Here is a 12,221-nt window from a genome sequence, read left to right as displayed (position 1 = left end):
TTCTTTCTTTCTTTCTTTCTTTCTTTCTTTCTTTCTTTCTTTCTTTCTCGCTTGCTTGCTTTTTTTAAATCTAGAATCCAGCCATTTCACCAGCTCAGACTGGCTTTCTCCCAAGGTCTTGAGTGGTGAGGTTCATGGGCACCCAAAACTGTGAGAGTGGGAAGATTTGCCCTGGCTGGGGAGGGGGGTCTTCAACATCAGCACATTGCTCTACTTGGCCCCAGAGGCTAGACCCAGGAATGGGGAGAAGTAGGGAGAGCTCTGGGGAGCCTATTTCTGGCTCAGTTTCTTCCTAACAATTCGATTTGCCTAATGATGGAATGAACTGCTCCAGGAGTAGACAGGTCCTCAGTGCAGAGACTGCAAGGAAAACCTAGCTGGGCATCCTGATCCAGGCCCTCCTGGGTCCTTTCCCACTTGACCATTCTCAGACTCAGCGTGTAGCTTAGCCTTGATGATGTCTGAGCAGGACAAGGGGGAGGTTGGGCCCGAGACTTATGCCAACCCTGGCCATGGCACAGACCTTGGTGCCTGAGCTGTGGCTCTTGTGGAGGGGAGGACATGAGCCAGCCTGGTGATGTCCCAGCTTTGGCAGATAGGGGGGTTGGATATGTGTGAACAGGGTCTTCCTAGAGAGAAAGGCTTAGACACCCAGAGCTTAGCTCAGAGAACGACTCTGCCTACAACTTCCCGCATTGCCTGAGGTCAAGTTTACAGAACCCAGGCTCCCAGGTACAGCAGAGATGGGCACCAAACAGCCCTGGGTACTAGGTGAGTGGCTTGGTTGCTGGTTGAGGGGGATAAGTAGATGCCACCTCAGACTCCCTCCACAGAGGCTGCCCCATCTATGTCTGGAGGGCAGGCTATGCTGCACAGCAAGGAAGCTGGAGTAGGTCCAAAGACAGGGGCCGAGGGGGGCCAGGGCTTGGGAACAGTTCCAGAAAGAGGGTCTTTCAAAGGAGTGGGGAATGTTTGCACTAGAAGAGAGAAGACCTTGGGCAGGAGGGGGATCAACCCTGTGATGGCCAAATATTTGAAGGGCTGTGACGTGGGTGAGGGATTAGACATGTCTGGTGGGGCCCCAGAGGGCAAGGGGAGGGACGTGGGCAGATTTCAGCTTGATACCACAGAGAGCTTTCTACTGATAGAACCGCTCAAGAACAGAGCAAACTGAATTGGGAGGGAGGGAGAGCCTTGTTACTCGAGGTGGTTGCCCAGGCTAGGTTCCTGGCAAGGTCTCTTGAGTTAGGAGGGTGGGTTTCATGACCTCCGTGGTCCACTTTGGGGTTCTGTGAACTGCAGGCAATTTGGCCCCTCCTGGGAAAGGGATCTCTCTGTTCAAGGTCATGCCAGGAACCCAGGGAACAGGCCAGGGGCCTGTCTGGAAGAGGCAACACGGGTCAGGCCTGGGGTGGCCAAAGGAAAGGCCTGGAAACCAGCAGTGCCCGGCAGAGGAGGCTGGCCAAGATGGGCACTGGCCCACAGCCTCTGTGGAATAGCCCAGGCCAGCCCTGAGCCAGTACTGGTTGATGAGCCCATGGGGGCTGCCCAGAGGTCGGTGTGGTCACTCACCTCATACTTCTGCCTTTTCAGTTTCTCCCCAAATTCATACTTGTCAGTCTCCAGCTGGTAGAGTGTATCCCATAACTCCTTGGCCTTGTCCCTGGGAGGTAGAGACATGCACACATGAAGCCTCAGGGACAGGTGAGCCCCAGTGCTACGACAGAGAGCCCACCTCCACTTTGGCCAGGCCTGGGCCTGACTTTCCTCTACCTAATCAGAGGGCGTGGAAAGAGGAGCCTTGGGGATTGCTGGAAGGGGCGATCCTCCAGGAAGGATGGAAAGCAACAAATCTGGCCTCCGACCGATGCCAGGCACACAGGATGCCAGGGTGGGAGGGGAGCTCATAGATTATCTGGCCTCAGCCCATTTACTGGGGGAGCCGACAGGCCCAGAGAGCAGGAAGCGGCTCAGGCATGCATGGGCCAGAGCCAGGATGCAAGCCCACAGCTGCGGTGCTCAGGGCAGTCATCATTACCCCGTCTGGCACTGCCTCAGCCCCTTAACCGGCATTCAAGGCTCCCTCCCAGGCTGGACGGACCTGTCCTCTCCAGCACCCCAGTCCATCCCCTCCCCTCCAGCCAGACCCTCTCATGGGCCTGAACTGCCCAGACTCATTCCCACTCCCATGGCTTTGTTCAAGCAGCTGCCTCTGCCAGGAAGGCCTTCCCTTCTCTCCCTCCCCTAGGAAGGCCTCACTGTTCTTCAAGGCCCAGCCACCATCTGTGGTGGCTCCTGGGCCCCAGGGATGTCTCCTGTCTTCCAGGTCATTCCTACCAACAACCCCCATAGTCAGGACCATAAAGCAGGCGCTCTGGATTGTTGAAAGGACATCCCAGCTTTGCTGTCGATTGGCTGGGTGAGTGTCCCTGGGCCTCCCTGGGCCTCTATAAAACGGGAGGGGTGGACGAGATTTTCCTTCAGGTGCCTTCAGGCTCTAAATGCCATGGCCCTCTCTGGTGCTGTTCTCTGGCATGTGAGGTGCCCCAGAAACACACACCACACACACACACAAACACACACACACATGCACACACACATACACACACACACATGCAGACACACATGCAGACACAGACACACATGTGCACACACGCAGACAGATACATATGCGTGTGTGCACACACATGTTCACACAGACACACGCGTGCACACATGCGTACACAGAGACACACATGCACACGCACAGAGACAGACACACAGTGCACACCTGCACAGACACACAGTGCACACACGCGCACCCACACATGCACACACATGTGCACACACGTGTACACACAGACACGCGTGTGCGCGCACATGCAGACAGACACAGACGCGCGGTGCGCGCATGCACAGACACACGCGCACACACATATGCGCACAGACACACATGTGCGCGCACGCAGGCACACGTGTACACACAGACACACATGTGTGTACACGCGCAGACAGACACAGACACACATGTGCACACACATACACACACACGTGTGTGCGCGCACACACACATAGACACAGACACGCACACACACACAGACACAGACACACACACACGCACACCTCAGTTTGTCATCGCCCAGGTGATCAATGTTGAGCGGCTTGCGTCTCTCAGCCAGGACCTTCTTCTTCATCTCACGGGCAGTCTGTTTCTTGCCTCTCTTCTGGTCAGCCTGGGGAGGAAAAGCGGAATCTGGCCATTAGGGACAGCCTCCTGGGAGCCCCCCACCCAAGGCTGTGCCTCAGTAGGGAGGGAGTGAAGACCCCGAGAGCTTCACTTGCCTTTGCTAGATAGCTGCTGTATGAGGCCCCCATGGATGAGAGAGCCTTCTTCTTTTTCAGGTCATCCTCTGCCCTTCGCTTGGCTTCTTCCTCCTCTCGCCTGGCCTTCTCCTCCTATGGAGAAGTTCAGTCAGCAGGCTTGGGACCCCTCGATCAGGACCCCGGACAGCGCCGGCCAAGCTCCGCTGTCCCAGTGGTCTGCCAGCCTCCTGCACGAATCACCCACACCCACTCTGGACTCAGAGAACCAGGAGGCAACTTCTCGCCCCGCCATTCACTGCCTGCGTGGCCTCAGGCCAAGACCCTTCTCCACCTCTGGGCCTCAGTTTCCTCTTTCTGTCAAATGAGGAGGTTGGAGGAGGAGGCCTTTAAAGAATTTTCTAGCTCGCCCATTCTGGGATTCCTCTCCCGGAGGGAGCAGCTCCTTCCCTGCTAGAATACCTGCCCCCTCCACAGCCACCAGCACACACCCGTCTGGCCGCCCCAAAGTCCTGCCAGTCGTCAAGGATCGGCACAAGGAAGAAAGTACAAGAAAAGAGCCTGGGTCAGGTCAGGTGGGGGTGGGGAGGGGTGGGCACCCTCTGTGAACAGGAGGAGTGCCACAGACGTCCTCTGCGAAAGCTGTGGCTCCCTAGGACAGCCTGCCCCGGCTGGGGGCAGCTGCGTTGGCACAAGGAGAAGCCTGGCCCCAAGAACGTCGGGTCCCGCCCCTCCGCTAACCGATTGCAGAGGGCAATGTGGCAGTGGCATGGCAGGGGCAGAGCGGGACTCCGCAGAGACAGGAGCCTGCAGGGAGCAGGCTGGGGCTGGCTGTGCCATGTTACGTGTGTTCTATGGGGCTGGCAGACCACCGTGGGGCCCCGAGGGCCCCTGGGGAAGAGCCTCCCCTGAGCTCTGGCTCCAGGGAGGATACTGAGGGACGGAAGGCTGAGGCGGGAGGAGGTCAGGGCTGGGGCGAGGGCAGCCCAGGCCCGGCACAGGGACTCACAGCCAGTCTGTTCTGCCGCTCTCTCTCCTTCTCTGCCCGGATTCTCTGCTGATCGGCTCTCTCGGCTCTGCGCTTCTCCTGTCGGGGGCACAGACAGATGGACGGGATGCTTCAGCCTGGGCCCCTCATCCTTCCTCACCGCCCCGCCCGGAGCCCAGACTCACGATTCTCTCCTTGAGAGCAATCAGCTCCTCCTCCTCCTTTTTCCGGGCTTCAAAGTGATTGTCAATCAGGGCCTGAAGCTCAATCAGGTCCTTATTCTGCCGCTTCTTTTGGATGTCCTGGGGAGCCACAAGGAGAGGTCAGAGGTCAGTCAGACCCTCCTTGTCAGCTGAGGCCCAGGAGCCGTGAGCACACCCACCCTCCACACACACACCTCCTCCATGAAGGTTCTCCTGACTACTCCCGCTCAGAACAGGCTCAAACAACCCAATGTTTGGGAGGTGCCTAAGTGCTTCCCCTCCTCCGGCACCCCCAGGGCAGGCTCTCTGATATAGATCTCTATTGAGGGGGAGCTCACTTCCTCACTGGGGGTATAGCTCTGACCGCTAAAAAGCTGTGTCCTCCCAGGAGAATGTAAACTCCTCAACAGCTGGGCCTGGGAGGTCTGGCTTTGCTGCACCAGTGATGCTGCACCCCCACCCCGAGGACCAAGCAGAGTTCCCCCAACCTCTTCACCCCGGGACGGCTTCAGCTACTTGAAGGCGTTCCCTTCTCCAGGCTGCTCATGGCCAGCCTTCGCTAGCAGGGCTGCCCTTCTCAGGCTGGTGCCAGCTGGGCTTCCTGGCATCTCCAAAGCCTTGGTAGTCTGAGATTCTTTTCTCCAGGTCAGTCTTTGTCTTGTCGAATCTCCCCTTCCCTGTGCCCAGAAATGCCCTCTCCCTATCAGAGCCAGCACCAGTGACCAGAGAACCCAGACCCAGGTTTCAATTCTGGGACTTTCTGTCACACACACACACACACACACACACACACACACACACACACCAAGGAACAGCTTTCAGGACTTCAGGAGTCTTCTGTGCTGCAAGAGTATGGCCTGCAGAGTGGTTAGGACTAATAAGGATGAAAAGATGGAAGAAGGAAGGAAGGAGGAGAGGGAGGGAGGGAGGGGACCTGAGGGGAATAAATCAAGAGGGACAGAGAAAGAAAGGGTCAAAATATGAGAGCTAAAGGGAGGATCAGAAGGTGGTGGTGGAAAGGGAGAGCAGGAAGAAAATTTCAGACTTCATAGCAGAAGTTCACATTCCAGGCTGGGTGAGAATCGAAAAAATAGCTCAAAACAAAAACACCAAACAAAACCCTGTGGAAACTCTGCTCCTGGCCCAGAGACATCCAGATGGAATTTCATGTGGAGGGTTAGGGTGCATTCCTCTGGGACTCAGCTGCCCCCCTCCAAAGCTTTGGCTGCAGAAAGGCCCCAGACTGCTGCCCGCCCCAGACGGCTGAGAGGCCAAGCGGGCACTGACGAATAGCCAGGAAAACTTACATCGAAATCGACTTTCTCTCCTTCTGGGATCTTAGGAGCAGTGAGTCTGTGGGAAAGAGGAGAGTGAGGAGACTTCTCATCATCTTTGCAGCCTCAGTCAGCTTCTGACCGAGCCTCATTTCCCCACTTGTACAAGGAGGGTCCGAGCTCCCTCCCACCTCTAATTGCTTTCTTCTGCACCTCTGACCATGTCCAGCAGAGGGCACAAGAGACAGCAAAAATCCATGCCCATCCTAAACGTCTCATTTATCGTCACAGAACTCAGAAGGTTACCACTTTAGCACTTGGGGAAAGGAGTGAGGAGCTTGGAACATCAGGCCTGGGAGGGGTCTTCAAACTCAAAGATCTTCAGAGCTGGGAGGCACCTCAGAGACTGCCTAGTTCAGCCCCCTCGTTTTATAAAATGGGTCCAGTCAGGGCAAGTCCAAGGCTGTCCGTGCCACCTCCCACGCTGCCCGTCACTCCACCTGATCACTTCCTTCCCTTTCTCTGAGCCTCAGTTTCCCCAGCCTCCCATCCAGTCCATAAGTAAGCAGGAATCCCTGACAAGGCTTAAAGACTGCCCGCTTTTTCTGACCCAAGCCTTAATCACCCTCTTTGTTTCTCCCATCTTTGCCCCAGGACCCAGAAGGGAACAAGCCTGCTTTCCAGAGATCCTTCATGCCATCCCCACCGCAGGTCACTTCCTGGTCTTCTCTCCTCCAGGCCAAACACTTTCCTCTGCTCGTCACAGGGTCTAGTCTCCCAGACCTTCCCATCATCATCCTGTCCTGGGGGGTTTCTGCAGCTCACCAGAGTCCTCAGCCACCAGGCCCTGATGGGTGGTGACCCCCGCAGCCATGGCCAGGGGGATGCCAACATCCTTCATCCTAACCACGGCCTCACCAGCACTGCCCACGCGTGTTGTCCTTCTGTGGCCAGGATTCTGAAATTCTTTCAGCACTCGGTGCCTGCCTGGACCTTCCTTTCCCTCAGCCTGAGCCTCTTCCCTCCACTCCACACTGTGCGCTCCCAGGGCTCCCTCCTGGGCTGTCTCCTGTGCTCAGCTTCCCTTCCTCCCATCCCGGTCCTGGTACCTCAGCCAGTTCAGCATCGCGCTGTGGAACCCTTTGTCCCATCACCAACCCACAAGCCAGGGCCACGCCCACCCTGTGCTCCTGTGATCCTATCCCTGTCCTCCTCGGCCTCCTGCAAGGCCCACCGTCTAGGAAAAGCCTTTCCTGGTCCCTCTGAGACTACCCTCAACCCACCCCTGTCTTGTTTGTACACAGTCCTTTACATGCCTCTCCTCATTCGACTGGGAGCCCGTGAGGGCAGGGCCCATCTTTTGCCTCTCTTTGTATCCCTGGGGCTTAGCACAGTGCTGGGCACATAGTAGGTGCTTACTGAATGCTTACCAACTCACTGGCCTGCTGCTGTAAAGGCAATGCCTTAACTTTCCCCACAGAGCTGATTTCTATTGGAGACCCCTACCCCCATCCTCCCCAGCTGAGAAATAGTGGCTGTTTACTCTGAGCTTCCTCATCTCTGCCCTTCCCCCTCCTCTCAGAACCTCTTGTCCCCCATGACCTTCCTCTCATTCTTCCATTCCTCTAGGTTCTGGGGGGTTTCCATCCTCCCCAAGGCTGCCCCCCCCACAAACACCTCTCTAACAGAGGGATGGCCATCCTCCCCAAGGCTGCCCCTCTACACACACCTCTGTAACAGAGGGATGGCCGTCCTCCCCAAGGCTGCCCCCCTACACACACCTCCCTGAGGAAGGGATGGCCATCCTCCCCAAGGCTGCCCCTCTACACACACCTCTCTAACAAAGGGATGGCTGTCCTCCCCAAGGCTGCCCCACACACACACCTCTCTAACAGAGGGATGGCCGTCTTCCCCAAGGCTGCCCCCACACACACACCTCTCTAAGAGAGGGATGGCCATCTACACACACCCTTGGCCCCCTCCCTCCCTTCCCCTCTTCTCTGTCAGGTTGTCCTCTCTCACATCCCCCACTCCCTCAAATTCTTGCCCTCTCTCCCTTGGCAGGCTAACCAATGTGCTTGCCTCTCCTCAATCCTTACAATACCCCCAAACCTCCCAGTCCCTCAGCACTAACTCTATTCTCCTCCCACCCTCCTCAGCCCTTGGCCTGGGGCCTAATCCCAGCTGAAGCTCCTCCCTTGCAGATTCCTAACAGACTCTGAACTGCCAAGTCTGTGGGCCTCTTGTCAGGCCTCAGGCCCTCCTGATCACACATGGCCCTGGGCACCGTGGGCCATGCTTTCCCCCGATGTCTTCTGTCCTCACTGGGCTCGGGGGACACTCATGGTTTTCCCCTCACCTTCTCTCTCTGGGATCTCCTCGGCTGTCACGGGCATGACAGCCATTTTCATACGGATGATGCCCAGATCTGTCCATCTGGACCCACCTCTCCTCTGGCCTCCAGGCCCACATCATTCACTGCCCACTGGGCATTCTGGCCTGGATGTCCCACAGGCCCCTCCAAGCCAATAAGTTCCTCCAGAAGCCCTTCTTTTTCCAGAAAGCCGCTGTCCCAGAAGCTTCCTCTGTAACAAGGCATCGCCCAGTCCCCTGGGCTCCTCACCCTGGCATCTTCCTGGACTCCTCCCTCTCCCTCAGCCCCCATGGCCAAGCTGCTCCCCAGCCTCGTCCAGCCCCTCTCCTTGACATCTCTCCACGTCTACGTGGTCATCGCCGCCATCTCTCTGTCTCTACTCTGAAGTCCATCCCCTCACGGCCACAGGTCCGCCAGGCTTGTCTCTCCCTCAGTAAACCCTGGTGGCTCCCCATTCCTTCGAGGAGCAAACACGTCCCTGACACCTGGCCCATGCTCCATCCGACCCCCACAGTGCCTGCACGGAGGGACCACGTGCGTGGCTGGGAAGCCGGCCTCAGAGGCTGAAGACCTGTTCTCAGCTGGGTGACCCTGGGCCAGGGCCTTCATCCCTGAGTGCTCTTGAGCGCCCTCTGTGGTGGCAAGGGGCCAAGTGGAACCCCGCCTGCCTTGGGAGAGGGATTTTTTCACCATGGGTTCCCAGTGCCCCTGATGGAACAGGCCAGTTCCTATCCCCATCCACAGCCTTTAGCACAACGAATGCTGATTATTTGACGAAATGACCTGAATGTTACAGAAGCAGCTGATGACTCAGTTCACAGAGAGCTGGGCCTGGAGTCAGGAAGACCTGAGTTCAAATCTAGCCTTAGATACTTCCTAACTGTTTGACCCTAGGAGAGTCACTTAACTTCAGTTTGCCTCAGTTTCCTCAACCATAAAATGGGAATAATAGCTGCACCCACTGCCCAGGGCTGTGATGAGGATTCAACGAGATAATATTTGTGAAACACTCGGTGCAGTGGCAGGCATGTTAAAATGTCAGCTGCTGGGCTGGGGTTGTCAGCTAAGATGTTAGCTAACAGGCAGCTAGGTGGTGCAGTGGATGGAGTGCCGGGCCTGGAGTCAAGCCCAAACCTGGCCTCAGACACTCACTAGACGTGTGACCCTGGGCAAGTCACTTCACCCAGTTTTCACATCTATAAAAAGAGCTGGAGAAGGAGATGGCAAACCGCTGCAGTATCTCTGCCAAGAAAACCCCGAATGGGGTCAGGAACAGTCAGACATGAGTGAAAAACGACTGACCAACAAGTGTCATCATTCATGTAGCCTCGGATGCCTCTGGTTCCCCGGGTTGCTTTATCACACCATTAATTCCTACTAAGCTTGTGGCCCACTGAAATCCCCAGATCTTTTCTGAATGAATACTTAATTACCCATAACTCTCTGGTCCTCTACTTAGATAGCTGATTTTTTGAATCCAAATATAAAACTTTTTTTTTTTAACCAGACCCATGGTTTCATTGACCTAGAGAAGGCCCGATGCCGAAGCTCCTTCCCCATATCAGGTCATAACCCATTCTGTGACCCAGCATCTCACAGCCTGGAAGTCCAAGAATAAACTGCACCGTTTATGCCCGTAGCTGGGGCTTTGACGATCTGACTCAGCTGTCTATGGCTACTCGTCTGTTCTCCTTCCCAGCCCAGCATCCCCTGTACGGCTATCCATCTCTGCCTTTATCCAGGTCATTCACAAAAGGGGTATTGGGTACAGGACCCAGACCTCCCACCCTTAAGTAGCTCTCAGAGCCTCAGTTTGCTCATCTGTAAAATGGCACTAGAGGTTGGGGTGGTATCTACCCCTAGGGGCTGTTGGAAGGCTCAGGTCCTTCCTCCTCTGGGGGAATCTGGGGATGCCCCTCCCTCCCTTCCTCCCTGCCCCCACCTCCAGCAGGCCCCCATGAGGAAGCTCCACTCACTTTGGTCGAGGCTTCTCCTCTGCTCCCAGGACACCACCGAGCCAGCAGTGCAAGGACGAGGGGAGAGAAAGACAGAGAGAGCAAGGGTGAGACTGGGCGCAGGAATTGGGGAGGGGTCGGGGGCCAAAGAGAGGCAGCTTAGAGATGACCCCCCCAAACTGAAAAAGAAGCCTACCCCTACCCCACTGTCCCCAGGGACCATGTTCACCCATCCTGGGCTCAGTCACAGCTTCCAGGGAGTCTTCTTGGATTCACCCCCCACACACACTGCAGTCAATGTCTTCTTCTAGACTCCACACTCGTCCACCCTGCACTTAGCCCACGGGTGGGAGTCAAGCCTCCACTCCTCCCTGGGAACGGGCCTGGCTTGGCTGCTGCAAGGCTGCCTTTCTGTCTCTCTGGCTTGTCCTCTTCAGTGCCCCACCTGCCCTGGCCTTACAGCAGCATCAGCAGAGGGGGCGTTTCCCAGACTGGCCACTGACAGGCTCAGTTCCTTAACAGCCGCTGACCACGAGCTCTCAGAGCTTGGGGACAGGGAGAGAGACTGGTCCTAAATGAAGTAGCTTCTCCCGCTCTCTGAAGGCCAGCAGACCAGAGCCTTTCTGCAAGGCTACTTTATCTGAGTCACTCTCGCCTAATTCCCAAAGCTGCCTCACTCTGCTCTCAGTGCCAGGGCCCAGTTCCGTCACCTAGGCAAGGATGCTTAGGCAACCCTCTGGGGGAACCCGGCTTGAGAAGGAGGGCAGGCCAAGGTCAGGGAGGGCAGGTTAGGCCACTATTGACCAACAAGCTGGCCCAGACCAGAGGGAAACAGACCAGCAAGTGAAAGAAGGCCCCAGTCGGCCTAGAGCAGAGGGGATCGTCCAACTACTGCTCAGGCCCGGGGTCCTCTGGCTTCCATCCCATTGTCCTCAGGGACCACAGCCATGCCCTCCCCCCTTCTCTCTATCACCCTGGGCCTAGAGCTGTGGGACTCACCGACCCCTCCCCTTCTTCCTCCCCCCCCTCACACACACACACACACACACACACACACACACACACACAAATGCACCCACACGCCCACACACACATACAGGGAAGGGTTCATGAGCAAGATGAAGGTAGCAAGAAGAAGATGGTGGGATCCAGCTGCAGAAGCAGCTGAGCAGGAAAGAAACAGGAACACGGAGAGGCTTGGACAGAGACCAGTCCACCTCTGAGACCATGAAGCATCTAGCACAGAATGCCCCCCTTCTTCCTCTGCACATTGAAGGGGTGGAGGTGGGATGAAGTACAGAACAGGAAGGAAGGAAGGAAGGAAGGAAGGAAGGAAGGAAGGAAGGAAGGAAGGTGAAAGGAAGGAGGAAAAAAGGAAGGAAGTTGAAAGGAAGGAAGGAGGAAAGAAGGAAGGGGGAAGGAAGAAAGAAGGAAGGAAGGAAGGAGGAAAAAAGGTGAAAGGAAGGAAGGAAGGTGAAAGGAAGGAGGAAAAAGGGAAGGAAGTTGAAAGGAAGGAAGGAGGAAAGAAGGTGAAAGGCAGGAAAGAAGAAAGGGAGGAAAAGGGAAAGGGAAAGGGAAAGGGAAAGGGAAAGGAAAGGAAAGGAAAGGAAAGGAAAGGAAAGGAAAGGAAAGGGAAGGAAAGGGAAGGGAAGGAAAGGGAAGGGAAGGAGATAAGGGAGGAGATAAGGAAGGAAGGAAGGAAGGAAGGAAGGAAGCCAGGCCCTGGTCCCTGTCTCTGAACTGCTCCTAAGGCCACTGCTGCTTTCTAGGGCTCAAGGATCTTCTCTCTGGCCACCAGCCCCTGTAGCCCCTCCATCCTCCCCTCTTCCTGAAGCCTCACCTCCCTCCACAGTGCATCTCCCACCTGGCACCAGCAAACTCACTGCCCGCTCAGCAAGTAAGCTGGACAGATGCTGGCAGCAGGCTCCCCGTGGGTGCAGCGGGCAGCTCAATTCCTGCCCAGCAGGCCAGACAAGGCAGGCAGCAGCAAGAAGATGCTAGGCTTCAGGGGCCGCCACAGCCCGAGGCCCCAGAAGAGCCAAGGGTGCAGAAAGAGCAGCAAGGAGAGATTAACAGAGGAGAGCCAGACACCAGGCCTCAGGGAGCCAGACACCAGGCCTCAGGGAG

The 12,221-nt window shown here is 56.4% G+C and overlaps 1 protein-coding gene across 3 annotated transcripts in view; it reads right to left on the bottom strand.

Moving 5' to 3' along the window:
• Positions 1–12,221, bottom strand: part of TNNT3 (troponin T3, fast skeletal type) — a 27,235-nt gene that overhangs the window by 9,026 nt on the left and 5,988 nt on the right. For 2 of the 3 annotated variants that reach the window (XM_027868696.1, XM_027868699.1), the window contains exons 4-10: positions 10,116–10,134; positions 5,799–5,844; positions 4,474–4,590; positions 4,310–4,387; positions 3,322–3,435; positions 3,103–3,212; positions 1,573–1,663 (exon numbers count right to left, since the gene is read on the bottom strand). In XM_027868696.1, the coding sequence (XP_027724497.1) occupies positions 1,573–1,663; positions 3,103–3,212; positions 3,322–3,435; positions 4,310–4,387; positions 4,474–4,590; positions 5,799–5,844; positions 10,116–10,134 (575 nt within the window). Of the gene's footprint in view, positions 1–1,572; positions 1,664–3,102; positions 3,213–3,321; positions 3,436–4,309; positions 4,388–4,473; positions 4,591–5,798; positions 5,845–10,115; positions 10,135–10,296; positions 10,516–12,221 lie in introns of those variants that run through there. The other variant, XM_027868697.1, reaches the window with a different exon arrangement.

Source organism: Vombatus ursinus, unplaced genomic scaffold (genome assembly GCF_900497805.2).
Source record: "Vombatus ursinus unplaced genomic scaffold, bare-nosed wombat genome assembly UNPS02014790.1, whole genome shotgun sequence".
Classification (NCBI taxonomy): domain Eukaryota; kingdom Metazoa; phylum Chordata; class Mammalia; order Diprotodontia; family Vombatidae; genus Vombatus; species Vombatus ursinus.
The sequence above is the reverse complement of the archived record's forward strand: the minus strand, read 5'-3'. Positions and strand labels throughout refer to the sequence as shown.